Source organism: Poecilia latipinna, unplaced genomic scaffold (assembly GCF_001443285.1).
Source record: "Poecilia latipinna isolate Pla-1442-1.1 unplaced genomic scaffold, P_latipinna-1.0 Scaffold2092, whole genome shotgun sequence".
In the NCBI taxonomy this organism is placed as follows: Eukaryota; Metazoa; Chordata; class Actinopteri; order Cyprinodontiformes; family Poeciliidae; genus Poecilia; species Poecilia latipinna.
In genome coordinates this window covers 42,157-55,599 of record NW_015114708.1, presented here as the reverse complement: position 1 = coordinate 55,599, position 13,443 = coordinate 42,157, and the positions used below count along the sequence as shown (strand labels likewise).

General features: G+C 38.9%; 1 protein-coding gene across 2 annotated transcripts in view; it reads left to right on the top strand.

Moving 5' to 3' along the window:
- Window positions 1–13,443, top strand: part of LOC106936183 (inactive dipeptidyl peptidase 10) — a 53,914-nt gene that overhangs the window by 23,895 nt on the left and 16,576 nt on the right. For both annotated transcript variants that reach the window (XM_015017027.1, XM_015017026.1), the window contains 7 exons: window positions 2,145–2,216; window positions 9,117–9,169; window positions 9,744–9,825; window positions 11,400–11,520; window positions 11,634–11,788; window positions 12,655–12,752; window positions 12,905–13,028. In XM_015017027.1, coding sequence (XP_014872513.1) covers window positions 2,145–2,216; window positions 9,117–9,169; window positions 9,744–9,825; window positions 11,400–11,520; window positions 11,634–11,788; window positions 12,655–12,752; window positions 12,905–13,028 — 705 coding nt within the window. The remainder of the gene's footprint in view (window positions 1–2,144; window positions 2,217–9,116; window positions 9,170–9,743; window positions 9,826–11,399; window positions 11,521–11,633; window positions 11,789–12,654; window positions 12,753–12,904; window positions 13,029–13,443) is intronic.

The window sequence follows — 13,443 nt, the reverse complement described above, 5'->3', positions numbered from 1 at the left end:
CAGCAACACCGACGCGTCGGCGCATATATCAAGCACATAGACCAACACTCGTGTCGGTGCGCGTATTGGTTTCAGCAAGTCACGTGACCGATACAGGAACTGTTTTGAAATGACATTAAAGCGCCAAACTGTGTTTATAAGGAAGCGAATCTGTCAATCTGTCAAATGCATTTGCCAAACGAATTCTTGATCTTTTACGGAACAGCGTCAACTACGGAGCAGCTTCAAAGGAAAGGTTTCCGCAGTAGTGTGGGACCATTTTCATCTTATATTGGAAAATAAATTTGTTTTCATTTTTGTTATTTCATCCGGTTCTTGTCAGTTTCTACTTGATCTATCTGAATCCAAATTCAGCTGAAACTGACTCTTAGTTTATTTTCATATTATGTTCTTCTGCAGGTTAAGTGTCGCATATGTTTGACTAAACTGTCTTATTTAAATAAATCCACCTCCTCAATGCTGAGGCATTATGAGGCATGAGAATGAAGTCCCAGATACACCTAGATAAACTCAGATATACAGCCATTTTACAAATTACTCAGTTGTTTTTTATAAATTATTTCGCATACAGTGATCCCTCGCTGTAACGCGGTTCACCTTTCACGGTATCGCTGCTTCCCAGATTTTTTTGTGCAGTTTTTTTTTTTCACAGTGTTCTGTGTCCTGATTGATCGTATGATTGGTAAAAACAGTCTCCGCGCTTCTTCTCTACCTGAGTGCCTGTATTAAATACATTACGGTATTTAATACAGATTGGAAACTGAAACTTTGAATGCCAGTNGGAANAACGCTGTGGCCAGAGGCTTGATGAGATCCATCGCTCTGCCGTAGATACAGCTGTGAATCTCGCAGGGCAGGTTGGAGGAGACGCTTTAATGACATGACTCCAGATCACATTAAGGCCCGATTGATGAACACGCACATCCGCTGACCTGAAAACAGCGTTTGTTCTTTGGTTTCAATGTAGAGTATTTAATTATGGTGTATAAAAATTGTAAAAACTAAAGGTAACTACTTCACGGATTTCGCCTATCAGGGGTTATTTTCGGAACGCAACCCCTAAGAAAAACAAGGGTTCGCTGTAAATGTAGTGTTTAATTCATTTTTTTCTACAGCAGGAGAAGTTTTGTCAAAAAAGCGTAACAGGCTAAATTTCAAAATGTTCTAAAAACTTTTTTTTTTTTCATTTTTATAAAAATCTGTATGGAAAAAGAAACGGTCCATGCATCCTCATTCCAAACACATTCACTTAAATTTTCACTTTATGTTCAAATTTTTTATTGACTGTATATCAAATATATTTTAAATTTAACTGAAGATATGACATAATACAATATATAATATTCAATAAAATACAAAGACTTAAATCTTATTGTATAGACTAGGAGGTCATCAAATCACTACGTTGGCTGTAGGAATTTTTAATGTCCAGCAGGTGTCAGTATTGAGTGACACAGTATCGACACAGAATCGACACGGGTTTGTCGATTCTGTGTCGAAACGATACATGACGCCTCATCTACCCATCACTACATAAACCGTTATGACATCTTTGTTGTACAGATTGTAGAAATCCCTTTCAGGACAGCCATTATCGACAACATCGTTTAACCCTTTCAGCTAGCTTTTAGCTCCACCTGGATATTTTTGCCTATTTTAATTGTACAAAGTTCTTTAAATGTCCGGTAAGTAATTATATATTTGCCCATTTATCCATAACAACTATAACTTTCAATATTTAGCAGTTAGTTTTGCAATTTATCGTCTATTAAAAGAGCATCCCTCAGATTAATTTGACTCCCTGCTATGGTGGGAGTGAAATTACCGTAATAATCCGATATCGGCTGGAAAGCGCAATGTCTCTCCTTTCAGAAACTGCTGGAAGGTGGTGGAGTTACGGTACTGCCAATTTGGTTGTGTCATCTAAACTTTATTTAGTTTAGGGTTAAACTAAATAAAGATTACTGCTAAATTAAGTCTTGTAATGTTTTAACAGAATCTGACTTCATAATTGCACAGAGATGGGTGACGGTATATAAAAAAAGTTATTTTCATTGTCTGTACTGGTCATTCTTGTACATTTTTACTTTTTTAAACTCTTGTTTTACAATTTCTCCTAATTTTCTCCTAATTCTGCCTTGCAGGACCTGACCTCATCTAAATTCCAGGTGTCTGCAGACAAGAGGTTTGTCCTCTTGGCGTATAACATTCGACCGGTAAGTTTGATATCGCCAGCAAAGTGGCCTGGGATAGACTCTAGACTTCATTATCGAGTGTTTTGCATTCAGAACACATCCACAGCCATAAATCTTCCTCAGATATTAAAGACAAGTGATTCTCCACTAACAAAGCTCCACACGTCTTGACAGGCCACTTGTGGCTGTTAAACAAAGGTGGCGTGTAATTTCTATCAAACAACACAGAGAAGCTGCAAGAGCATGAAGGACACGGTTGAGGAGTGTGTGTGTGTGTGTGTGTGTGTGTGTGTGTGTGTGTGTGTGTGTGTGTGTGTGTGTGTGTGTGTGTGTGTGTGTGTGTGTGTGTGTGTGAGCTCTGTTTCTGCAGCTGCAGCAGTCTGTAACACCCACCCTCCAAATGACTGAGATAACATATGAGGAGTTGAATATTTAAACTGGCTCATTGCAGTGGGTAGAGAGGAAGGAGAGAGGAAGGAGAGATCGCTGTGAAGTGTTTAGCAGAAGAGGTGCAAAGAAGTGAAAGAGGGGGATCAAAGAAGAGGTAAAGTTGGAGCTGCGGTAATGAAATAACCCTGCCTGTTCAGTGGGGAATTTTAATAAGAACATGCAGAGCCTCACAATCGCAGGTGGTTTTAGATAAGGCGAGGAAAAACTAGATCTTTACTTCAGTTTCCCAGCACTTGTAACTCCTCACCTCACAAATTCCCGCATAGTTGCAAGTTGTTTGCTCAAAGCGAAGACAAGCTGTGTTATGAGCAAGTAATCAGAGGTAGAGGAGATCCAAATTAGAGGGAAATGACAGTCCTCGGCGCATTTTCTCCCACATTTTTATTAAAAACCTGCAAGAAGATTCCTCCTGCCCTCATTTGTTCTGCCTCACAGTCTCCTGTATCTCTCTGGGTTTCCTTTTTTTTTCTTCCCCCAACTAATCACTGCGTATCAGATTTTCTCTGTGTGTGGGGAATGAATGAGCCTGTTGCTGTGTTACTGCATTCATCACAAAACACAGAGCTTCCATACTAACTGAATTATTGAACGGTTATGCATACATTCAATCTGTTTTTCACAAATCTACGAAAGGAAACGGGCTCAGATCTTTGGGACTCTGCTTGGCTGATTTATAGCAAGTCATTACCATATTTCCTTTAATATCAGCAGGATTTTTTTTCCTTCTTCTTCTGCAAACTCAAGGATATGAGCACACTATTTTATGAGCTTGGGTGCACATAACCTGGAAGCATTCTGTTTGCTCAGAAAATGGGCTATTTGCATTTTGTGTTTGTGAATCCTCCCTTCCTCTCCCAGTCTGTCTCTAGCTGTCTCCCCATCTCTCCTCCTTCATTTTCCTCACTCCCGCTCACTTTTCTTTTTTTCTTTTTTTTTCTATCTCTTGGGGGGGGATTTACGCTGACTGAAGCATTTTATGCCAAGCACCGTTTCTGGCGTTCAGAAGAGGAGCGGCGGGCTTCTCCTCTTCGCGGCAGAGGAAAAACAGAAAACGGTGCATTCAGGGCGGCGTCGGGAGTACGATAAATGGGATACGGTCCGCTTGCCCTTAGACACGCTGCCCATTTACAATCAGTTGGGATGTTTATCAAAGACGGCCAGAGATGCAAGAAGGAGAAGAAGTGCGAGGAAGAGGGATGGACGTGTGAAGTTAAAAGGCTTCATTGGATTTCGTAAAAGCTCAGGAGGGTTTGCAGGGGTGGCGCCTGCTGGGTTGAAAATAAATAGATTTTGTTAAAATAAAAGAGAATGTGTAGAAGCTAGTTCGGGATTTTGACACAAAACAGCAAGACAAAACAGATTACCTGCAGGGAAATGTCTCTCATCGAAGCCTGTTTGATTTAGGCCACTTTGTTTTCAGAGTTGGTGCTTGTGTGGGAGTAGAGGATATGGAAACAGTAGGGGGACGCTGCAGAAACCTCATACCATGAGATGCATTTACATTTTGTCACATTTACAACCACAAACTTTGGTTTATCATATTGCACTGCAAAAACACAGAACCTTTCGGTCCAGTTTCTAGTGCAAATATCTTAAAATAAGAAAAAAATAACTTACAAATATATTTTCAGCAAGAAATAGGAGCTTGTTTTAAGTAAATAGTTTCTTAATCTTAATGAAAAAGTTCTAGTTAGAAGTGAAATAATCTGCCAGTGGAAGAAGACATTTTTTTCATGTTATAAGTTAAAATGTCTTGTTATATAACAAGCACTTTTTTATCGATATTAAGGAATTATTGAATCATCTTGCTGAAAAGTTACTTGCAAATTAGTTTTGTCTTATTTCAAGTTTACCAAAATATTTGCACTAGAAACTATAGACCAAAAATACTTGGTGAGATTTTTTTGGTTTTGCGTGGTAGGTTTTGAAGTGTAGGCCAGAACATACAGTCTTAGCACACAGTTGCACTGCAAAAACTCAGAATTTTACCAAGAATGATTGTCTATTCGTTTTACATCGGACAAAACTAACTTAAAAGTAACTTTTCAATAATATAAACAACCTTGTTTTAAGTCACTAAAGCAAAACGTACTAGTTCCACTGGGAGTTTCTTCCATCCAAAATAGGAAAAATGTCTTTATACAAGTGAAAAAACAGTCAGTGGAACTAGTTTTTTTTTTTTTTTTTTTATATTCAAAAATGTTTTACTTAAAAAAGCTCCTATATCTTACTAATAAGTTACGTGGAAGTTAGTTTTGTCTCATTTTAAGTCTACTAAGATATTTGCACTTGATACTGGACCAGAAATACTTGGTAAGATTTTGTGTTTTTGCAGTGTGGGAATGGGGTGGAAACTTTTCTTATACATAATAAAATCTGAATGTGTTGTTTGCATTTTGCTAACCTGAGTGAATATTTTATAGAAGCACCAGCTGGTCTCCTGCTTATGTGGAAACAACATTTTCTGCCGATTTTTCTTAACAAAGTAGCTCGATCTCAGACAGATTGGACAAATAACATTCATAAAAATCAATTTACAAACCTTGACAAAGATTCTCAGTTAGAGGGATATCTGAAATTTCACTAGTTTGATATAAATCCTTCCATGTTTTGTATTTTTCTCCTTTTAAACATCAAACCCCAGGCCCTTTTGCCGCCTTTTTGTCCAGGAGTGCTTAGTTTTCTGTGTTTTCATAAACTCTGACCAGTCTCCTGTTCCCGGTTGAAGAAACACATGAGGTGTTGAGGATGATGTGCAGAGCTAGTTTCTGTCACAAATAATGTATCTCATGCAGGCAGAAAGATTGATTTCTGGTGGACAGCCACATTTTGGCTTAGGTTTGTAGTTGTGCCACATAGTTACATTTACTTGAGTAACTTTTAAAAAAAATTACTTTTACAAGTATTTTTATCATGTTGTTCTTTTTACTTTTACTTGAGTAATTTTATTACAAAGTATTTCTGCTCTTACTTGAGTAACATTTTCTCTACCCACTGAATGAAAAACAAACATGTTTTAACCAAAAATTCACCAGTTTTTGTTAAAGTTTTATAAGTTTTTCACTGAAAGAAACTGATTTGGAAAAATTTTCTTTTGCCTGATCTTTTTTGTTACTTATATGAATTATTGTCATTTTGGTCCTTAAAATACCAAAATTTCCACTTAACTTTACATTTTGGTCTAGCTGATGATATAATTTTTTAAAATATTGAATAATTGATGTTTTGATGTTTTACCAAATACTTTTTTGCTCTTACTTGAGTAATTTCTTGGATGTCAACTTTTTACTTTTACATCAGTAAAAATATGTTGAAGTAGTGCTACTTTGACCATTTCTGGATTCTCTATAATCCTCCCATTTTTAGCACTTAGAACTGGAATTGGATGTGAGATGTTGAATTTTATAACCGAACTTCATCCTGGATTTGATGCCGTTTACTGGTTAGATGACTTCTGAAGGCTGTTAGTAACACTGGCTTTTGTTTAGGGGTAACAATTCAAGCTGAAGATGCATAAAGCTGATGTAGACGTTGCTAATATTTCAGCAAAACATGGCTTCGACTTAAGAGGGCTAAATAGAAATGCAAAACACTCTCTGGGGATTTAAACTCATAATAATAATAATGCACCACTTTCTGTTTGTTGATTATTTAAAATCCAGCAGATTAAAATCCAGTGACTTGACAAAATGTAGGAAAGATCCAGCCGTGTAAATACTTCTGCAAAGCCCTGCAGGTGTTTCTAAATGATGGGGAGACATTTTTTAGTGGATGATACTTTTTAAGGATTTAATGCACCGAAACCGCTGAACCGCATCCTGCCAGGTTTGTGCAGAAATAAAACACGATGGGAGTTTTTTGTCTGCTCTCTGCAGCAAACAGTGATAGGTGCTGCTGTTGTATTAAAGGCTGCACTGCTTTAGGAAAATGCTTGTGAGGCAAGAACAATGTAGAGTAGAGAGGAAGCTATTATCTGCACATTGTGAATTGTACAATAGCTCCAGATATCTGTGCTTATTCAAAGCCTATTGTGATCTCTCCTCATATCCTTCGTCACATTGTCCTGCGACGTCTTCAGAGTGTTTAATGTGTGCAAAGCCCCCCTCTCCTACGTTTTGGCAGCACCCTGGATGTGAGAAGTAAAGCGGGGGGCTGACGGGCACGGCGAAGTGGAGGATTTATGATTTGTTCCTGGCATTCACATTAGGATTCTCTTTGCCTCTCCAAGACAGATGCTCTCTTTCTCCCTTTCTGTTTATCACACATACAGCCACAATAACACGGAGACTGCCAGAGGCCTCCTGATGGTAAATTGGAAGCAGAATCTCAAGGTTTCTAAGCAAATGATAAACAGCTGATTGAACACAATGCTGATGGCACTTCCGTGTGCCCTTTAATTTCCTGTCTCACTTTTCCTCTCCTTTTTTTTCTTCAAGTTTGACCAGATGATGCCGTTTTTCATCTTGCAAGAAAGCTTCCTTCCTCCCTATAGTAACTCCTGCCCTCCATCCTTTGACTTTTACCCCGCAATCAAACTTCAGTCTCATTTAGAGGCCGCCTCCGAATGGATTTCTTCTTTCTTTTATACCTCTGCGCCTTAGCCACCGAGGCCATGCATTTTCTAACAGACAAACAATGTTGTAGAAAATCCAATTTCACTGCTAAGTGCGCTGCATAGAGGATGTGACATTTAATTTCTGTTGGGGCTGGTTTTCCAAAGGGCCGGGTCTCCCAGAGGCCAGCGAGTAACACCGCCGCCTCAACCCCTTTGACTGAAAAACGGAGGAAAATGGTGGAAATCAATGCATCACCTCCAGTTGATTTGACGATCTTTAGATCAGCAGAGAAAAAAATAACAGATTCAAGTGCACAAATTCATTGATTCAGTCTCACAGTGGTCTCCTTCAGCGTGTTAATTCAATCATTCGCAGCCACTGATGCTTGTGTCAGAGCTGCCAGCCACGATGCAATTCAACGAGAGGAATATTGACCATAATGATGCTCTTTAATCAGAATGCCCTTTTATTTTTTATTCTCTTGTCATGCCTTTAATTTTTTATCTTTTAGTCCCAAGGATGCAAATTTCTTCTATTCACTTGCAATCAGAGTAATGATGAAATGTGAATGTAACTTCTTTGAGCGTGTTCATGGTGAGTTAGGCGTAAAGAAGTGATTGTTTCAGTGACGTTCAAATCCGGACTGAAATGCCTCCTTCAGTTCTTACAAGGAGTTCTCCAAGTTATGTGCTTCTGATAAAGCAGCGATCAGTGTGCCGGAACAAATCATCTTCTTGGTTGATGGAGTTTATCAGATCTAATTTGTTTTTTAAAATGCTGCCAACATTTCAAACCAAGGTTAAATCCTTCAAAATGAAAGCCTTCCTCTTATCTGTTGTTCACCAACTTCACAAAACATCCCGGACAAGGTTACTGATAATTGATGTTTTCTGCTTCAAGCAACTCAGAGTAGAAAAGTATGAAATCAGAATCCACCAAACACTGTCTCTGTTGATTCCAGCCTGAATGAACAAATTCAGAGTAGCTAGTTTCACCCAGTGACAGAAAATCACTAACTTTGATTCTTCTTTCCACAGTAACAACTTCCACACTGAAGAGTGTTGTGATTTGCACAAATAAACAATATCAGTCACTCAGTGCATCTCTACTTTTGAGGGCATTTGGATTGTGAACCATTCAATGTTGGGAAAACCTATACGCTAATTGTCTAATGTGCTAACAGCAGAGCTAATTTTTCCACTTAGCTCTGTAGCGTTTTTAAGTTTCAAAATGTTTAAGCTCACTTAGCTTCACCTAAATAAATTTTTTCACTTAAATTCTACAGCACTGATTTTTAGTTTAGTAAACTTTCAGATGAATGAAGTTCAACATTTGTGTTGGAATTTTTATTATCGATTCTTCAGAATCCCTCAAACGGTTTGCTCTATTTATGCTCTTATTTTGAAGTCTGTTTACGTAATAGTTCTATTTCCTCTCCTCACATTCTCCTTTTCTTTAAAAAAGAAATTTTGAGAAAGTGACAAGGATACAAAAAACAAACAAATAAGCTACAGCCTAAAGAAAAATATCTAACATGTTGAGTCTTGACACATGGTGGGTGTAAACAAGGTTGAAATTAAGCCTGTAGCATTAGCTTCCACTAATTACTATGTTGGTGTAGCGTTTTACCATTAGCAGGTCTTATATATTTGATTAGCACTTTAACATTAGCCTCCCCTAATTACTATGTTTGTGTAGCTCTTTAGCATTAGTGGAACTTATGTTTAGTGCTTTAGGTTTAGCACAACTAACATTTTAGTTAGCAGGTTAGAGCTAGCTTGCTTTGCAATAAATTTAGAAGATTGTAAGAATGCCAAGCCCTTCATGTTGGTGTGCAAGGAGCATGTGATCTAAAATGTGTGTTTTCACCTGTGTGCAACACACCTCTGTGCATGACATCCTCTACCTCTTTCAGGTGTTTTCTCAGTCCTTCACAGCCTCCTATGCCATCTACAGTGTGGCTAATGGGTAGGTGGAACTGTGAATGCCAAAATGCATGGGATGCACGGGGCATGAGCATTAACAAAGCAAGCAGATCTGTAGTTTGATTTGGAAAAAAAAAAATGTCCCCCTCGAAGTGCGTCTCATTGAGTCATGCATTTGTCTGTTAGTGTGCTTTCCAGGTTCCATCAACAAACATATTGTACGGTTTGTGCAGTATTGTACCTTTGATGTCGCTGCCTGAGATTTGTTTTAAGCATTATGAGTGGAAGAACTTTTATGATGTGGCTTTGGGTGATGCCGCAAACGTCAGAGAGACGTCAAGGATTTTAAGAAGAAAAGTCAGTGCCTGAGTATGCCTTGGAAGATGTTTGCCAGCCTGAGAAGAATGTAAATATGAAAAAAAGAGAAATGCTCCCAGTCCTGCATGAGACAACCCCACTCTCAGTTTCATTTTCCCTCTCTGCATCTCGTTCTTTTGTCCTGTCAGTACTGCTGCTTTCTCAAGGGCAGGGCATGGACGGAGTTCAGAGGGCTTCAAGCAGGACAGCTGTCCCTAAAGACAGTTGGTTATGTCAGGTTTCCTTTATGTGTGTTCCAGGGATCTGCTGGAGCTTAGCCCTCCTGAGAGGGAGACGACAGAGTTGCAGTATGCTTCTTGGGGACCCCAGGGTAATCAGCTGGTAAGCAAGACGCTTACTTATTCACCAGATAAATGTGCTGCTGTCTCCATTAACTAAAACCGCCAATGTGATTAAGAGCTTGCCCCATCTAACTATCATGTCGTCCTCTATTTGACACATTTTCATCATAACATCAGTGATATGATGAAAGGAACTGGAGAGAGGAACTGGAGCCGCAGTCATTCATGTACCTCTGCTGTAAATTGCTTTTTGTAGCGATGTCAGTGTTTATCTGGACTGCATTAGCTGCCAAGTAAAGATGTATTGGCTCTGAGCTCTGTTTGTGCTGGCCAATGACTCATTCATACTTGGTAGGCATTCACCAGTCAAATCAGGTAGCCAGCTGCAAAGTCTAACCTTGCAGTCTTTGACAAATTGGCTACGTTCACACAGCAGGCAAATGCGTGACATGATTGCCCATGTGTGACCCATATCTGTCTTTTTCACTGCAGTCTGAATGGACCAATTCCCTCAAAAAAATCCAATCTGTGCCACTCCCATATGTGGAGCTAAAACATATCCAATTGTTTTCAACGCATCAGCAGTCTGAATATCAGACTTTATTCAACTTTTACGTTATGTGATGTGAGACATGCATCATATTTCTACACCAGAAGAAGCAACATGTGGTGAATTAAGACATAAACAATGGATGAAACTTATGTTTATGTACTTGTGAATCTGTCAAAAGTTGTGTTTCCATTAAAAATAGGCGCAAATCTTTCTCTATAGTCTGATCATGTTGAAAAAACACAATTTTGTAATTGCAGTGCTTCCATTAAATAAGAATTTAAATTCGAATCACATGAAAATAAGTTTGTTCACGCAACACAACATTAAAACTCATGGCAACTTTGATGTAAATAGTAACATGAGATATATTCATAGTTCAGCCTTGATGATAGCGCTCATCATTTATTCAGGCATTGGAACTACAAGCTACGCGTGCAGCATTTTGGTAAAATTGTAGTCTGCGATTTTACAGAAGAGATTCAATACTTTCGAATGAAACATAATTTTTATGAACTGTGCGATGCTGTGAGAACTCTGTTGGATCCAGCTGCACAATGTCTTAAAAAAAAAAAAGAACCACCATCCTCCTAACACTTCCTGTCGTCGTCTTCGTCCTTTTCTCCGGTAGTAGTAACATCCGGCTGTTGATCATGTAACTCCTGTGATGCTAAATAAGCCTCTTCCTAGCGCTAAAACATTTTATCAAAAACAAAAAATTTCGAAATTGGCCTCCTTCCATTAAGCACATATATTTCCGTAATGGTATTTCTTTTTATTAGCTCCCTTTATTTTGCTGTGATCTTACGACGATTCTCCCATTGCTGAATAAACTTTAAAAATCGATCCATAAACGGCTCTGTCCATTATTACTTCCGTAAACAGTGCTCTGCTGTGTGACGTCAACGTTCTTCTTCTGCGCATGCGGATCGCTTTGAAACGTAACCCTTTCAGGGTCGGATTTAATTAGCAGTTTGAACGACCAGGCAGAAAAAATATCAGATTTCACTAAACAACAACAACAAAAAAATGAACGTAGCCTTTGTTTGTGCCCAATTCGTCAGGCCTTTGTGTTTGACGGAGACATCTACTACAAGCCCAGCGTGACGAGCGACTCGCTGCGTCTCACGTCCACTGACGAGGACCAGAAGGTGCTGAACGGACTCTCTGACTGGACCTACGAAGGTACGATGTCTCCAAATGTCGGCAACAACTGCTACTTTACAATTACTGATCACAATTACAAGTAAAACCACTTTACTTAACGCTCTGCAAATCTTGCATTCCTCCAAATACAGAGGAGGTGCTTCTGACATACGCTGCCCACTGGTGGTCTATGGACGGTGCCCGGCTTGCATATCTCCGCATCAACAACTCCGTGACACCTGTGATGGAAATACCTCACTTCCTGGGAGGCCTCTACCCTTCCAATATGATTTTTCCGTACCCAAAGGTAAATACTGTGTTGAAATGAGTCGCAGCAGCAGCTCCTGGGGGATACGCTGAGGCTGTAACATTGCTTTTAGCACAATGCTAACGTCAGCGTTAGGATAACACCGCTCTTTTACCAGCTGAAGTAAAGCACTCCTTCCTCCTGAGTTTTTTAAAGATTTTGTCATGTCAAAAGCCACAAATTTCAATTCATGTTGTATTGCAAAAATATGAACTGAAAGGAAACATATGTATTGATTTTAAAAAAAACATATTTACAAATAAAAAGCCAAAAAAAAAAATCTTTCTTATAATACTGAAAACGTGAACATTTTCAAGTGTTCAATCTATGATTTTCCTGCAGAATAATAAGAAATAATTATTTACTACTTTATTTGCTTAATTTAAGCATGTTTTAAATTATTTTCTTGGCCCACAAGTACTTTTTTATTTTTGGCTCATGTAGGCCTGGACAGTAAATCAATGACGCCATATATTGCAGTAGACACATGATCAATACCCATAGATCTGACACAATATTCAATATTCAAAATAGAAAATATTCACTGAACTCTAATCCAGAGCTTTCGATGGTAGGTTGGTGGAATCAACTAAATCCTTCGCTACTTGGTTACCTAGCAACTCACTCACTCCTTGGTTACCTAGCAACGACCTGTTGAGCAGGTAAAGGTTTTGCCACTGAGCCTCATATCTGCTTAAAAATAAAAAAACAATGGCATGGATTGAGAACTGTGGGTAAAACAGAGTCAGGCCCACTAGTTTGGCAGTACTTCACTTATTTAAAACAAAAAAAATGAATCAATAATTATCAATAAACAGTTATAGACTCATATGTTATCCATTTGTTTTTCTTACATGTGCTTGCAGGCTGGTTCCAGTATCCCAACAGTCAGCCTGTTTGTAGTGAACCTTTACGGTCCAGCTCACACTCTGGAGATGCTGCCTCCCGACTCCCTCAGGTCCAGGTACATCTCTGCGAATTTAAAATAAAGCTCTATGAATTCAGACAGCACCTGTCAGAGATGATTACGCTGTCCAGAAACTGCTCCCAGTCACTGCTTCTCTTTATCATTTTTTTTTCTTCCTCCGCGTATCATTTTCTGCATCACCTCTTCAGGGAAAACTACATCTCCATGGTGAGCTGGATCAGCAGCACCCGGCTCGCGGTTCGCTGGCTGAACCGTGCCCAGAACCAATCAGTGCTCTGCGTGTGCGAGGCCACCACGGGGGCATGCTCAGAGGTGAGCAGCCGTCGCTTTCTCTGTATTAGTAGTCTGAAGGGTTTTCTGCTGCAATATAGCGATTTAATAGAATTTTGCTTCATTTACACAGTTTGGGGAGTTGAGATTGATTTCCTGAACCCCTCAGATTTGTTCTGCCTGGATTAATATTTGAAGTCGCTCAGTGCATGAGAAGAATTTTCAGTGATTTGCTGAACTCCACCACTTTCATATTGAAGAAATTCATGCAGTTTTATGATCTAAAGCTGGGTTTAATAATCTGACAGTGATGTATAATTAAAAAGAATTTTATTAAACTTTCTTTAAAAAGTTACTTTAGAGATACCATTCACTGGTGTTTTTTTTTTCTTGTTTGTTTGTTTGTTTTTTTCACCAACAAAAGTTGCTCTGACAATAAAAACACATCTGGGTAATG